A 16,010-nucleotide genomic window follows, 5' to 3' on the forward strand; every position below is an offset into this window, starting at 1 on the left:
ACTCTGTCTGCTACAACATATACATTAATCAGCAGTCTGCAACTTTTATTTTGTAAAGGGGATACCAACAGTCAATAACAAGGATCCTTCAAACACCGAAAAATGTGGCGAAAAATGTGAAAACCAAAGACAGGCTGAATGCAGAAAAAAAGTCAGTAATACAATAATTTGAACCCATTTTGATACCTGGTTAACTTGTGGTCCTACCATGCAACTAATTCACTTGTGGGCTGCAAATTATGAAGCTGTGATTCCAGCAGCACATGTCTACCATTGAAATTGTTGATAGTCTGCTTCTTAATCAGTTTTCAAACTGTATTTATACATTTTTTTCTTGACTTTTTATCTCATATTTGTCAACTTTTCTTCATGTTATAAAATTCCAGTTGTTCCCCAGCTACATTTGATAAACAATAGTTGTTGTGTTTTTATGAGAACTAATTTTCCATCATTAACTTATCAGGCTGCACTGAACACAGTGCAGAGCTCTGATTTCAATCATCTGTGTTTATGTGTGGTCAAGACCAAACAAGAAAAAGCATATTTGTCTGATTGAGCCACGAGTGTATCAGTAATAAGATAAAGTCAATATTGACCTGAATGAACTAGAAAGTAGTAATGGACTCAATCCAGGTCACAAACAAAGAAATGCCAGCTGTCTAGACATAAATAATAGAGGGATTAATAAATAAACAAAGTGGGAAAGAGAGTGCTGTACTCAGGCACTATATATAGTCAGTCCATTTATGGATATATGCACATTTTCGCTAACATGTATGAAGAATCAAAATTTAAATGCTTGATGGGCAAAGATTCTAATTGTGTTCTGGAAGAATGGACACACGAGCACAAGTAGTTTGAATTCACTTCATTGGGACACACTATAAATAAAATCACTGAATTAAGGGACATGATTTAAATGATCATTGCAATAATTCAAAGTAAAAAAATCTGTGAGGGCCTAATAGGATTGATTGTGCTGCAGTGGGGGAACAACCACGTCACAGGGGTTAGACAATACGATCTTGAGCTGAAACGTCCACCATTACCACAACGTGTCAGTGACCTCAGAGAGGTCTTTTAGTGGGAGCCTTTGGGGTGTGTCCTCGGGTCACGATCTGGTTAAGGCTCGTTCCACATCAAATGAATCCACCTACAGCGCTGAGTGCATGTTCCTAAAATATCTGGAAAGATAAACCGTCCCCAACTCCCTCTCTTCTACTTCCTCTCCCTCCCCTTGTCATTTTCTTTATATGCACTGCTCTCTCACTCTCCTATCTAATCCCCCTCCTTCACCTCCCTTCCCCTTTTCCCCCCCTTTTTTCTACTCCACCTCATTTTATTTTATTTTTTTTTGTGGGTGTTGTCTTCTCCCATACCCTAATCTCCCCCTTCACATTATCTCCTTCATTTCTCCTCCTCTCCTGTCTTCCCTCCGCCTCACTCCACCCACAAGCAATTTTTCCCCTCCTCTTTCTCCTCCCTCTCTCCTCCCATCCTAACTTCTACCCCGTTGTCCCGCTCGACTCCCTCTTCTTCTCTCCCCTCCTCCACCTTTCCCCTCCCCTCTGTCATTAACTTGTATATAAGAGCATTGCATCCCTCTCTACCTCTCTCACACACACACACATACAGTGTGTTTGCTGGGAAGGGGCTTGTCCAAGGGGAAACTGGGAATTACGTTGTCTACCTGTCTGTGAAGGAATTATTTTCCTCTCTGGAGTTTCCATTATAGAGGTACAGTGTTTATGTTCTATACAATAATAGCACTAAATGGCAGGAAATGAGCTGTGGTTATATTAATATTAGCAGTGTAAAGGTCTTTTGGTGAGTGCTCCTTAGGGGGTTTGTAAGCTTTTCATGCTGCTGAACCGCTGCAGCTTTCTTCAGTAGTAGTTTGATAAAAAAATTTATTTAACTCACTTTAAGAACTGTAATGTGTTTTTGGTTTGCATTGAAGTATATAGTAGAAGTAAACAAAAAAGACATATTTAGATTAAAATGACTAAATGATTAAAATGAGTTTATACATATTTTTGCCAATTTAATGTCAAAAGCTGAAGCTTATTTGTATTTGTTGATTTGTATTTTACTTGTTCTTCTTATTCATTGCCCTTTTAGCCCTACTCACTTCCTCTCTGTTCTAAATTCAAACACCACTATGGTTTTTCTCACTCCCTTTGTCTAATAACAAGACAAACAATAACAAGTCTAATGTGTGCTTGTTCTTATATTTCCTCCCAGATCTTGAAGCAACATCTTACAAGAGACCACTTGTCACCAAACCGTTACCGGCATCACCAAACACCAGAGACGTCATCGTCAGTTGATCTGCAAAAGGCTATCATCACCACTTGTCAGCCACACCAACACCAAACATCGCTGAGGAAATCATGAGCAGTAACTACAGCGTCACACTGTCAGGCCCCGCCCCCTGGGGCTTCCGGCTGCAGGGAGGAAAGGACTTCAACATGCCGCTAGCCATCTCCAGGGTAAGACTGAAACACACATATTCCAATATGGAAACTCTGTGAGAGATGAGGACGGGTCTCTCCTCTACATCATCGTATCACACACTTGCCCACATTTGATCTCCACATATGCACATTCACTCATTCACCTAAGGGCAGCTGGAGAATGGCATCCCAGCAATGCCCTGTGGCTGAAAAGAGGAAAACTGATTTCAGTGTTACCATCCCTCATCTCAACTCCTCTCCATCTCTCCACTGTCGTGCTTCGGGTCTGCAGGCCCCTTGACACGACACCCCACCGCTACACCCGATAACTCCACTGAATTGTATGCCATCTGTCATGTATTGACCACACAGGAAACATTTTCTCACTTTCTATGCATTCCTTCTCCTGCACAAGTGTCTGTCTTGAACGTGAACCTCTGGCATTGAAACTTTGGCTTCAGTCCACCTGCTTGAACAAGTAACCTGATGGTCCCTCGGTGTCTTTGCCTTTTGTCTCTACTCCATTACCACACATTGCCCTCCCACTCTGGTACATTCGTCAAACTTTACACATAGACTCAGTCTGTTTCTTCCCTCGTCCTGTTAATCTTCAAATGGGGGTCATCCTTTTGTGAGAATGTTCAAGCTTCTGCTTGGTTATGTCCTACACACACACACACACACACACACACACACACACACACACACACACACACACACACACACACACACACACACACACACACACACACACACACACACACACACACACACACACACACACACACACACACACACACACACAGAAATCACTACAACTGGCAGTGTGCAGCTTCATAGCAACATGAGTCTGATGATAAATGACTCACCAGATTCTCTTCCCATCTCCCTGGGGGTCATTTTGGGTTGCCATGTTGTTTGCGTTGCTTTGGAAGTGATGCTTTTCCAACTAACTGAAGCCATTTGAATTTTTCATCACAGTTCGTGTGTCTGGAAGTGCAAGCATTAGTACAGAATTATAGAAAACTCTGATAGAAAGATTTGACAGGGAGTAAACAAATATCAAGGAATATTAAAAAAAATTACAGACGAGCAGCAATTGTCCATGTAAAACATGTTTAACTTCAACGTATGTGAATCTTTGAGCCAGATCAAGTTTAACTTTGACTAACTCCGAATACTTTTGTAATAAAAGTCATGCACTTGCAAGAATCTTGGTATTTTTATAATGAGAAAAAAAAAATCAGAACATGGAAAAATGATGACGTTAAAGTTCAAGTTTTTTTTTTTTTTTTAATTCAGAGTGAAATAAAACATAATTGTCGCCACCATCTGCACTGACCTTTTACTGCAGTATCACAAGCGCAGTTATATGGTCTGAGGTTTCGAGATGTTGGCAGGAGTGTGAGTGAAGTGCTGGTGAAGTTTTGGGCACTGATATAATTAATGCTTGTTAGGTCACTACGTGACGTATGCACTTTTATACTTGCAGTTAAATCCATGTGAGGGTTTAAAATGTCTAAATATGGTTTTGTGAGTGTATTAGCGCACCATTAGAGGTAATAGCAACAAGGAGCATTAAAAAAGAATCTTAAACCAAAGAAGGCATATGACTTTAACAGGTTTGAATACATTTGAATATTTCCACGTCATCACCCACTGCAGTCGGAGCGGAAACAGGCCTTTTTCATTGCCACTGTCAAGGGACAAAAGTGGAGCACATCGGAAGCATCTTGTAGAATTTAAACTCTTTTCATGTTGGCCTTTTTTTGATATTTTACTTTTGGATTTTTTTTCTAATAGTTTCTTGAAAGAAAAGTTGGCAAGTCAGAATGATGTCTGACTGTAATTTAGCCTATGAAGCACCAACTGAGCTGAATCGAGTCATTAACTCACTACTTCTTAATGTCAACCCTCTAAAACGTTGAGAAACAGAGGTAGGAATGGGATGAAATGGAGGAGAAGCAGGGCCATGTGAAGTGATCGTATTCGTGCTGGAGAAGAAACCTGAAGGCATGCAGTATACAGAGTATAAAGGTTAAGGTCTGATGAGAGCAAGTTGGTAATGCACAAACATGTGATGCGACTCAACGGGTCATCTTGAGCAGCCTCTCTGTCCCCTCCATTCTTATAATACCTTTATTTTCGCTCTCTCGGTTTCCCTTCGCGTTGCTGTTATATATTATGTAACACGAGTTACTCCTTGTCGACAGTTTACAAAAGTGTTTTGACTTCATACAAGAATCAAGCCAAACCCACATCTTATCCCCTCTATTAGATAAATTCATAGTGATATACAGTGGTGAGTCCGACCACTGATCACCCATATGCGCACACACACACACACACAAAGTTGAGCACACAATAGAAACACACACAGATTTGTTCGGTGCCAGTATAACCATAGAGTTGGTTCTAAGAAGAGACCACAGAGTTGTGGTTATTAGAGTATGCAGCAGCACTGCCAAACCACAGTTACCCTAACAGCTGCTGTTGCTAAGCTCCATACATACATGAATATACTGTGTGTTTCATTTGTGGCACCAGATGTAGCCACAATATTATCCCATTGTGCCAGTGTGGCATCATGGGATCAAGTAGAAGAGAAGACCTTGGTGTGCCCGACGATATGCGCCCATGCAAATTGTCCCCATTCTTCATCTTCTTCCTCTTTTTTTAAAGTGTTGAAAAAGGTTTAATGAGAGCCCAAGATTGATGGTGTTGTTTCTCCAACTGCTAGTGAAACATTTTACAATGGTTTCTCTTATTTGACATTGCCCATAAATGGACAGGGAAAGATTTGAACAAATACGGGCTAAGCAAAAGCAATGGATCGCTCAGTTTTCCACTAGTAAATTCATTTATTTTTAGCATGCCTCACCTTGAAGCTATTTGGACTTAGTTAACCAACTTTTCCAAATCATCACTGTAAATCACAGCTGCGCAGTGAGAGGATAATTCATATTTAGGTATGTATAATTCCCTATTTCAAGTGGCTTTAAGTAAAATGCACTACTTTTTTATTGTAATGTGACACGGATTAAATGCTTGAATTCAATTGCCGGCATCGTAAAATTAAGAGTCTCATATATGGCATTATAGTTCCCTTCTCTTTAGTCTAACCTCTTTATTTTAGCAAGCTTTTGACTCTGGGTGTCTTATGGGTGTAGACTGTGCTGAAAAGATTCAGGAAGAACAGCCTCTCGAACAACTCTCCCTTACCTATGACTGGCAGAAAAGCGTACAGTCCAGTGTGCAGTTGCTTGTTAAATTTGAAGCACAATGAATCAATATTTGAACAATCATGACAGCGGCCCATTTACAGGATTCACTGCTATAATAATCTAAGGGGAAGGAACCCTGAGGAACAGATGCATTAGGCTGCTAAGAATAGACACATCATCTCACAGGTCCTCTCCCACAACCACACCCACTTATGAGACTTAGTGGTCTCAGATGTGTACCCCTATTTTAAGCTTGAGCCTTGAGTCAATGCTGATCAGTCAGACTACAGACGTGCAGAAGTATAGATAAAAAATCTAAAGCACATTTAGGTTTTGTGTTGCGTGCGATCCATGTCATTTAGGTGTGGATTTGTGGACGCAGCTTCTTTCACATTAAACACTTGGAAGGGCTGTTTTCCTCTGAATCTTTTTGACGCCTGCATTGTTTACATTCATGTTTACTTGTTAGCTCGTCTCCTAGCAGCGGTTTTGTTTCCAGCACAATAGTGTGAAACCACCAGCAGGAATGTGTATTACATCCTCATGTGCAAGAGCAAAATAAACAGGGTCTCCTTGTAAAAACGACAGACTCCAGTGTAGTGTTTCTGCTGGTTAAACACTCCACATTACAGATGAGGTATTTGGTTTATTTGTTTAATGTGGCCTTTATGAAGATATACACATATGCACCGGGAAGTAACTAAATGTTTGTGCATATTTAAAACATTTTTATTTGAAGCTCAGGCTATAAAGATGCTTAGTAATGTAATTACTCTCTCTTGGGAGAAAACTCCATTAGAATAATACAGGCATTGTTCGATAAAGTTGCGTACAGCACCATGAATGGACAGCTAATCTATATTAATAACCTTTTCATGGAAGAACAGCCGTTCCTGGAAATATCGGCGATGGCTACCTCTCCGCTTCCCCTGAGACGCTTTCAACAGGTGATGATAACAACTGACCACAGCGATGGGTCCATTTCAAAGGTTGTGTTGGTCTATACATAGATCCTTTCTTCTCACTTTCCTTTCTCCTCTCTTCTTTTTCCCGTCTTCCTCTTCTGCTGGTCGCTCTCACATTAAACCTTCAGACCTGCGATGCAGCACACTCGGTGCCTTCACCGCCCAGCTACCAGAGCCAGTTAACAGCTCTCCCATATGACCTAATAATACCGACATTTATCTTAATCAAACACGTCTCGTTTTCCCTCTGAGTGTCTATCTGGCTTAGTTAAATAGTTCCAGAGCCAAGATCAACAACTTGTCATTTCCTCTCCCACAGATCAATCTGTCAGTGCGTGTGTGTATTTGTGCGTGTGTCCTTATTTGCATTAAGGCTCTATGTGTGTGAATGCTGACTCGGACTAGATTTTCTTGTGTGTCAACAACAGAGTTGGAATAATGTAACATTGTGAGAAATTAAACCAGTATTTAAAAAAAAAAAAAAAAAGACCCGTTTGAAAGGTTGGTGGGCACGCCACTTTCAACAAATATTCAGTTTTGCATGTGATGCCATTATTCCGTACTGCTGGCCTTAGCAAAACATTTCTGTCTTCACCGCTAATGGACAGGCTAAATCCATCTTAAGTACTAAATCGGTCTCCCTTACCCCAATACAGGAAATACTTGGAAGCGAACATCACACCTGAAACACTTCCAGCAGCTTCATTTTTTATTTTTTTTAGGCAATCACATTTGTTCAAGCCCTGTTGAGTGATAATTTCCTTTAAGTTCTTTTAAAGTACCGACAGGACTTAAGAGGGTGTAGAAACAACACATGTAAATAGCTTTCATCAGGTCAGTAATGGCGGCCATACCGGCACTGTTCAATGAAAGAGTGACATATCTATTTTCCATGTCTGGTGTTTTATTTTTGTTTAGTGTTTTTTAATAAAGGCTCTTTAAAATCTGGTTTTCCGTTCCTTCCACGGGACTATTAACCCAACATTTGAATTGACTGGTATTGACTAGAATACTACAGCAATTTGTTGTGTGCAATGTAACCCGACAACAGGCTGCCTTGTGGATGCAGCATCGCTCCTAATCTTTCTATAAAATGTCAAAGTGATCATGCTGCTTCCCAGAGAATCTGAAGAAAATAATGTCCATTTAATATCCAGATTGGGACAAATAGGACGCAGAGTTCACAATCTGCAAAACTGGAATTTATGTATTAGCGTTTGATCAAGTTTACTCTGGATTTTATTGTGTTTTGATTTTCTATACAGAGAAAGGAATTCCTTTAATAAATTTAGAAATTTTTATTCCTACTATTGATTGGGAAAAAATATTATTTAAGGCACATTCAAATATTCTCTGAGTTTGTCCCTTGGTTATAAAGAAATATAATTTTTCCATTGACACAGAGGAAGTATGCTAAGAATATTTAAAAATTATGAGCATCTTTGAGTATCATTCAAATATCCGGATGCCGTTCCAAGTATCTTCTTTTTGGAAAACAAATTATAGTCACCCTAACAAGTTTCATTGAGACCTGGGTTTGGTGTAAATAAACAGAATATTTTCAGTGCTTAGAGCTTGACTGCCCTCGGAGGAACAGCAATGACAGGTCACAACATACTGCAGTGAATTCACAATGAAGAGACGAGCATAACGTATTGTTGAATGCAGCGATAATGTGTTTTCCACAGGAGCTGCTTATCCCGTCATGTCTCCTTTGACTTCCTTTCTGGATCCTGGTTGCCTGCTGGATCTTGTTTCTTCAAAATACCACTGTAACTGATTGACTGCAAAGACAGAGGGCAATAAAAGTTAAATGGTTTTTCTGTAAGCTGTCCAGAAGAAAATGCTTAGTGTAACATCAGAAACTGCTCGACTTCTTAGTATTAGCTGTTGAAACTTTGATTGGACACTGTACAAAGGGGCTCAAATGTTAAAGTGTTGTCTGACATGGATTTATTGTACATTTTACAAGAGGACACAAAAAGCTACTTGTAGGTAGTTCATATATCAAATAAAAGTATGGTTATACAGTCAATTGCTCACATGTATTTCTGCCTGACTTACCATTACTTCTCATTGACTTCCAAGCAACACAATGCTGCTGAGTTTTTAATGAGGCTTTCTTTTATGAATGACGTTTAATTTGTTCACAAAAACACTCAACATTCTAACTTCAGAAAATGCTTTTCTCCATTCTGGTGTTGCACATGTTTCTGTTTAAGCTGTCTATAGTATCATAGCATTTCAATTTGTAATACAAACATAATTCAATAATTAAAACCCCAGTTATTTAGAGTAGTCCGTTGTTTTTTTTAAATGCCCCTGATGATGATTAATGAACTTACCGTGTCTTTCCACACAGAATGAGAACAATCCAGTCTTATGCTCATGTTGCTGTGTTTCTGAATTCAGTAGCCCTGTCAATACCTGCTTCACATTTACAAACACCTCATTCAGACTCTGGTTGTGAAAGGCGGTCTGTTGGCTTTTAGCAAAACACAGGTAGAAAAACACATGGATTTTATGATGTTGGATTTCTGTTTCGTCAACAATCGCTCGTGTCATTTTTTTCTGAGAGGCCTTACACTGACTTCAAATGTTCAAATATAGAATATATAGTGATATTTTAAATGTATTTATTAAAGATAAGACAAGACAGGGCTGCTGTTAGAATGTCCTTTAATAGAGTGTTTTGTGCTGTAGCATATAGCTTGCTGAAATCAGTCTTGTACATCACGCTTCTAATCTGTCCTCCATTCAATAAGAATAAAACTAAACAATACACCAGCAGATTGACCAGTAAACACAACAGAGGCTCAAGCTCTGGCCTTTGTAATTATTTTAAGTTGTTGATTTGTATCATCATTTGAATAATTTGCATTGGTATAAGCTCCCGTCTGTCCCCCCCCCCCCCACCCCCCCTCCCAAAAGAGATTATGATTTGACTTTGATTAAGTCTTGCAAATCTCCTGCATTATAGAAATCATGGTTAGGGTTGGTGTCAATACAATGAGGCTCCGATACCATGAGTCATTCAAATCAATTTGATTTACATATTGCCAAATACAATAAAGCCTCCCCATGATATTTTATGGAGAAAAATCCAACAATTCCACTTGAGCAAACATCAACAAAGGTAGAAAGGTGAAACTCCCTGTGACAGGTTCAGCAATAGCGACTTTCTGCAATCCCGGTTGGGGTTAGAGGATAGTGAGAGAGAAAAGGATATTGCTATTTATTCCACTTGCTGCAGATGTGGTGGGGCAGGAGGCTCAGACCATGAACTTCTGTCGCCACCAGACAAAAAAGCAAAACCTCTTTGGCACATAAGTAATATATGAGAGGGTGACCCAGATCCCCCTGGTGGGGTGGACCAGCTGAGGCTCCCAGAGGCAAACCAGGGAGCATCGGATAGACACACATGAGAGAAAACCACCAACACCCCGATTGGGTTTCTCGCCATATGAGGTCCGACGCACCAAATCACCCTCCACAATGCAGTATAATCCAAAAATGCCACCCCCCCCCTGCCCCACATTGGAGCCTGCTGATACCCAGGGGACCAGAAACAGAGAATCCAGGCCCCTGCCCAACACAAAAGCCAGACCCCACATTGGGGCACCACCGCCAATATCCAAAACCTCCCACAGCAATTTACCCTGGTTTATTCTAAGAATGAATGTCTCCTGACATCTGGGTGAATTAATTTAGCTTCACCATCAATTTGTTAAATGAGGGAATGGCAGAGCATGTCTCACAGCTGCTTGAAGCTTAGTGTAGTTTAGAAAAAGAACGTGGCGCGAAATATTGGGCTGTGTTCAAACAGCCAGCGAGCGAGTTAAGTTCACACAGCCAAATCCCTGGAACTCTGAGGTAGAGTTTACCTAAAGTGACTTTCTTTCTGCAAAATAAAAGGCAGACTCTCATGATTAACTTACTCACAGTTTTTGCAAAAGCCCTTTTTGAAAGAGGCCCCTCATGTTAAATGTGGTACCAAAGATTTAAGTTGTGTGTGGAGTGTGGTTTTTTTTTTTTTTTGATTTGGCCGCTGTATCCGCAGTACGAGCAATGGAAACACGATTGGATGAAGCCTTTCCTTATTAGAGTCTGTAACATTAAGACATAACTTTGGGTGATATTATTATGGATCCCTGCACACACAGCTTTAGGGAACAAAATGGTGGTTTTCAAACCTTCTCATATTAAAAGTTTTTTTTTTGTTGTGTGTATTTGGTATAGCACACACATTATACTTATACTGGGAGAGGAATGCCTAATCATTTAGAGAACTCCTCTTGCCAAGGCCCTATAAAACTTGCCATATAACATTATATTTCTTTTCACTAGCAGCTGCAGCTTTGTCTTTTTTCTATAAAGAATATAATCTCCAAATTGTATTGTCCTCTCTTCTCTCCCTACTTTAAAGCATTGCATCGTGTATAACACTCTGTACATACGTCTAGCACATCGAAAGGTGTGTACTTCATAACTCATGCAATTGTCTGATTATCCTCTTTCAAGGACTTGACCTGTAAGCTCAAACGATCAGCAGACTGTCGCCAAATGATGTGGCCAAACGCGTGTATTGTAATGGCTGGAAAAGAATAGTGGATTTTGCCACAAGAATATATGATCTTATTACACATATTTCCATGGCTCTATTGACACAAATACATGATTGACCTCATTCATGATGTGTGCCCCTGCGTGTACCTCCTCCACTTTAATTTTCTTTACTGTTCCGTCTGCTCACTTCTCTTTGTTTCTTTTTTGATACATCTGTCATGAATTTCACTCACTTCTGACTAATCATAAGATTTCCTGGGCCTCTTCTAGCTTTTCTTTTGTTGCCGTTGCTGTTTTTCTTCGTTGCTAAGACGTCAGAAAGCTGTTGTTGCCATGCAGTTTCTTCCCCACATTTTACTTTAATATTCCCAGTGTAGGTTATAAACGGAGACTTGGCGAATAAATGATAAGATCAGTGGTAATAAATTTTATTGATAGAAAATGAAGCACAAGTTCCCGGACAAATTTTCCTAGTCATGATATTTTGCTCCTATAATTCAAAGGCATTAAAACAAATGTAATTTTGTCCAGAAGGAGTAAAGTGAAAGCGAAATGAATAGATTTCAAATGCGCGCATATGGAAGCAACTTTTCTGTAGGTTTGAGGTATTTGCATTGCCAGCTCTCAGTGTATCAATCATAGCGTGATGTGAACCATCTGCCTGTCATCCCTGTCACTCCCTGCGCTGAAAGCAGGCATTGTTCAAAGTACTCAGACTGGTCAGAGTATGTTTGAACCCCACAATGTTGCAGCATTTCAGCAAGCCTTTATTACTATGTGTTGAAACCAGACTTTTTTCAAAGCACTTAAATCAGACAGCATACGTGTTGAAATATTACATGGCTGGAAGCATAATGGCAAGTTCATCTGTGAAGGCCATAATACAGCTCATGTGTGTTGCTCCCCCCTTTTTTTGTTTGAATAAGTGCTGACATGAGTATTGGCTCCTTTCACTTCTGCATGAATATATGTTAGACAGCAGAACTTTACACAGGGCTCTGTGTTGGAAAAAAACAACAACTAAAAAACCCCCAGAAGTCCAGGGGTGTTGTAAAAAGGTGTGTAAAAACCCAGACATTTATAGAATTATTTATATAGTTAATGTAGAATTGTTTTTGCTTTGCTTTCATTTGAACGGTGTAAAAAGCCCATAATAACACATTTAACAACCGGACTGAATTTCCTTTTTCTTGTAAAAAATCAATACCAAAAAATGAATCGGTCAAATAAATTGTGAAGTAATTGTGAAGTAAACGCTGGGTTTTTATCAAAACTGCTGCACAGTTATTGTTTTAAAATACAGCTACTACACACATGCGTATAGTTTGACAGCATGAATGAGAATGGCAGCACCTTACTAACATAAGAATTTTTTTTTATTTGAATTGAAGACTTGGCTCTCACAGTTCACAAATGAAGTGATATTTCAAGAGCTGAACTTCTTCATGATAGCAAGTCATCGCCTTGTATTGTGTAGAGATTTGTATGTCCATCTTTGATGTCCTCAGATAAAACTGAAATGCTCAATGAGGTAATTATCATCTCTACTAAAGTCTGTGTGTGAATGCACAGCCTCACTTTCTCACACCCACTACACTTTGCACGGTGTACATTCTATAAATATGTCAATCTTACCTCTTTTTATTTTGCGTTAATTTATTTATTTTCTTTCACTTATTTTGAAATGTTGTATTCATAAAACCTCGTGGACTGTCGCTGCATTTCACTGCCATACTGTGTGCTGTATATGACGAATAAAATCATTACAAAATACTTTTTCTTTATGTTACTTAGTGACTATAAACATAAAGGTGTGAGATGGTTTGCCCGTGAAGGACCTGTCCAGTGTGGACCCAGCCTTCACCCTCTTCTCTTGAATGAGTTTTTCTCCAGGTATTTTTGGCCACACTCCAAAAGCGTATGTTGGACTTGGTTAATTAGTGACTTTGAATTGCTCGTAGGTGTGAATGTTTGCATTTACCATTGTGTGCCCCTCTAAGTGTTAATTCTGCCAGATTCCGAGCTGTCTAGTATTTACTCAGTATTTACTTTATTGCATTTCATTGACAGCTCTTATCAGTTGTAGTCCCCTTTGACCGAAAGTTGGATAAAGAGTCTTGAAGATGGATGGATTCCATTTGCTGTTTCACATTCAAGCATCACCAGATGTCCCTATGATATTTCTGCTATCCTCCATCTTCAATGTTTCCCTCTGGACTAACTTTTTTCTACCACAGATAGAAAAAAAGTACTGTCATGTTTTCAATGTTTTAGCAGCAATTATGTACTGGTGTATCTCTATTGCATGCTTGTCCAGCATGTGTTTGAACCTTCTCGGTACATTGCCTGCGGTGGATACGTATTCAGTGTTAGCTGCTGTTTTCTGTAATGGTTAAAGCAATTTTGCAATAAATTATAAACCCTGAAAAACTTGGAGGTGCTTAGCCTCGTTTCATTGATGAATTATTTGACTTTCTGTTTCTGATTTGGAAATCAATACAACTACTAGCTATTAATCATGGTGACTAAAAACAAATGTTTCTTTATTTCTGCACCAACCCCAAAACTTATTACAGACAATTTTTTCCCCCACTGTATATCTCACTTCATTTACGTATACTACCATCTTCTACATCATTTCTATACAGTTTAGGGTTCAAGCCTTGGGGTGACACTAGTGATCACAGGAAGGACCTTTTGGGTTTATTAGGTCGGATATTTTAAAAGAAAATCTGCATGTCAAATAAAACATAATAATACATTTTCTAGAATCTGCTTTAATTTTGAAGGCTCCTGCTTAGTTTGGCTTCACAGTAATGTTTTGGCAAATCAGACAGTCCCACAACCTTTCTTAAAGGCAATCTTAGGGGGCTTACTTTAAAGCGGTTGCTTTAAAGCAAAAGTTAACGTGGTATTGTCTTTGTGAGATATGTATGTGGGTCTGCAAACGGAGAAATGTGGCCTCCATGTGAGTAGAAAGCATGAACAGATCACTAATTGGGTAAAATAGGTGGAAATGTGTTGAACATGTTGTGGTTAGGTTTTGGTGCATCAAAGTTCCAGTGTGGTTCCCTTCGGGAAATCAGTCAAAATGTGCAGAAAAACAACTCAAACAATTATTCTTATTATCCTTTCTGCCTTCATCATGTTTTCTACTTTACCTTTCTATGAATACAATTGAAATCAATGTTTTTTTCAGTTTTTTACTGAGCCCTCGTTCCTTTGCTCTACCTGCCATATGTGCTTGAGAGGAGTGGCGAGTGAGCTTGCTTGTGTTGGGATATGACTATAAAAGGTTGGGGTCGCAGAGCTTTAACACTAATCCGGGTACAGAGCCTCTTTTATTAGCACTGCCTGTGTGTGTGTGTCTGTGTGTGTGTGTGTGTGGGGGGGGGAGTCTGAGATAGAGGCACAAGGAAACTGGCCGAGGTTTGGGTAAATCTTTGTTGCACTCTCTCATCTTTGTCTGTCATTGTACACCTCTCTCAGAAGTTTGCAGTTCATTTGATGTGATGAATTGTGAGCCAGTGTCGCTGTCACTTCATTGCGAGAAGTACCACAAAAGCAGCCTGTGTGCGTATGTGTCTTTGGTGAAGTGGTCTGTGTGGTCCTTTTATAAATGGTGTCAAAAGAAACAAATGACCTCACTCCGCTTTGGACACACTCAGACCCTGTGTGTGACCAAGAATGGTCCGACTGACAGTTGCAAAGTGTTTCTGCTCACCAAAGGCTTTTTTTAAACCCATATTTACCCAAGTGTAGAGAAAACTACTGAATTAGTCCCCCCCCCCCCCCCCCCCCCCCCCCCCCCCCCTCAGATAACCTGATGTCAAAAATGGTGATTCAGATTGTGAGTTTCTAAAGATCTTGTTTGGTGTGAAAGGCTTTGGCGTCATGGGAAAAAGACAAGAGTACGCCCTACACACATTTCCAATGTGTCACTGCACTTACTCGGCCATAAGATAAGAACAGCTCTGGCTTTCATTACACCGGCAGGAACAATGTATTGCCCTGTTTGATAGTGACATCGAGCCTCGGACTGCTCACAGATACTAATACAGAGTTTTATGCAAAAAGTCTTGCATATTAAATCAAGTGTGTGAAATAGTATTTCTTTCTTTGCTTTTCGGTGCAGTTGCATTTAAGTCGTTACTCGTCAGGGTTCCTGTGTACTTGGAAAACTATTGCCTTACGTACGCTAAAAACATAATTGGGCTCAAACTAGCATTGTTAACAATGCATAGAAATAATTAAGAGCACATAATTGGAACTAAAACATTTTTTCTATTCATGAGAAGCGACGCTCTTTTGTCATGCTTACATAACAATACTCATCACAACTCATCAAGCAGATGGGCCACATAATCAGTTCTGTGGAAAACAATCTATACTCATTCTCACTGTATGATTATGAAACTGCTCCTGACGAAAAGATTTCATAAAGTACAGTAGTTGTGTATGTTGAAACCACGTTGAGCAGCAGGGCTGGTGCTTAATGCCAGCCCTGCTGTTCAACATTAGTTTTTTTGGGTGGCTTAAATCTGTTTCAAATTAACTAACTTCCTCCAGAGTGGAAGTGCAGCAATTAAAGTTTGTTTAGATAATTAAAGCATACCTCAAAAATCATGGAAGACACCAATAGCAAGAGACACAATGTCCATTTCATGCTTCATGCACGTGAGCCGAGAGATGCCTGCCTCATAATGAGAATCATATGGAACATCGATTTGCCACCTATGAAATCTTTTGAATCAACAATAATGTCACTTTTTAACAAGGGCTAAAATTACTCTTCTTGA

At 39.6% G+C, this 16,010-nt stretch overlaps 1 protein-coding gene across 4 annotated transcripts in view; it reads left to right on the forward strand.

Annotated features, from left to right (window-relative positions):
* Nucleotides 1-1,612: 1,612 nt before the first annotated feature.
* The window catches only part of LOC308112140 (PDZ and LIM domain protein 5-like), a 69,601-nt gene continuing 55,203 nt past the window's right edge, over nucleotides 1,613-16,010 (forward strand). For 3 of the 4 annotated variants that reach the window (XM_080467395.1, XM_080467392.1, XM_080467394.1), the window contains exons 1-2: nucleotides 1,614-1,737; nucleotides 2,245-2,492. In XM_080467395.1, the coding sequence (XP_080323521.1) occupies nucleotides 2,394-2,492 (99 nt within the window). In that variant the 5' untranslated portion in view covers nucleotides 1,614-1,737; nucleotides 2,245-2,393. Of the gene's footprint in view, nucleotides 1,738-2,244; nucleotides 2,493-16,010 lie in introns of all 4 variants that reach the window. The other variant, XM_080467393.1, reaches the window with a different exon arrangement.

Source organism: Lipophrys pholis (assembly GCF_963383615.2).
Source record: "Lipophrys pholis genome assembly, chromosome: 7".
NCBI lineage: Eukaryota > Metazoa > Chordata > Actinopteri > Blenniiformes > Blenniidae > Lipophrys > Lipophrys pholis.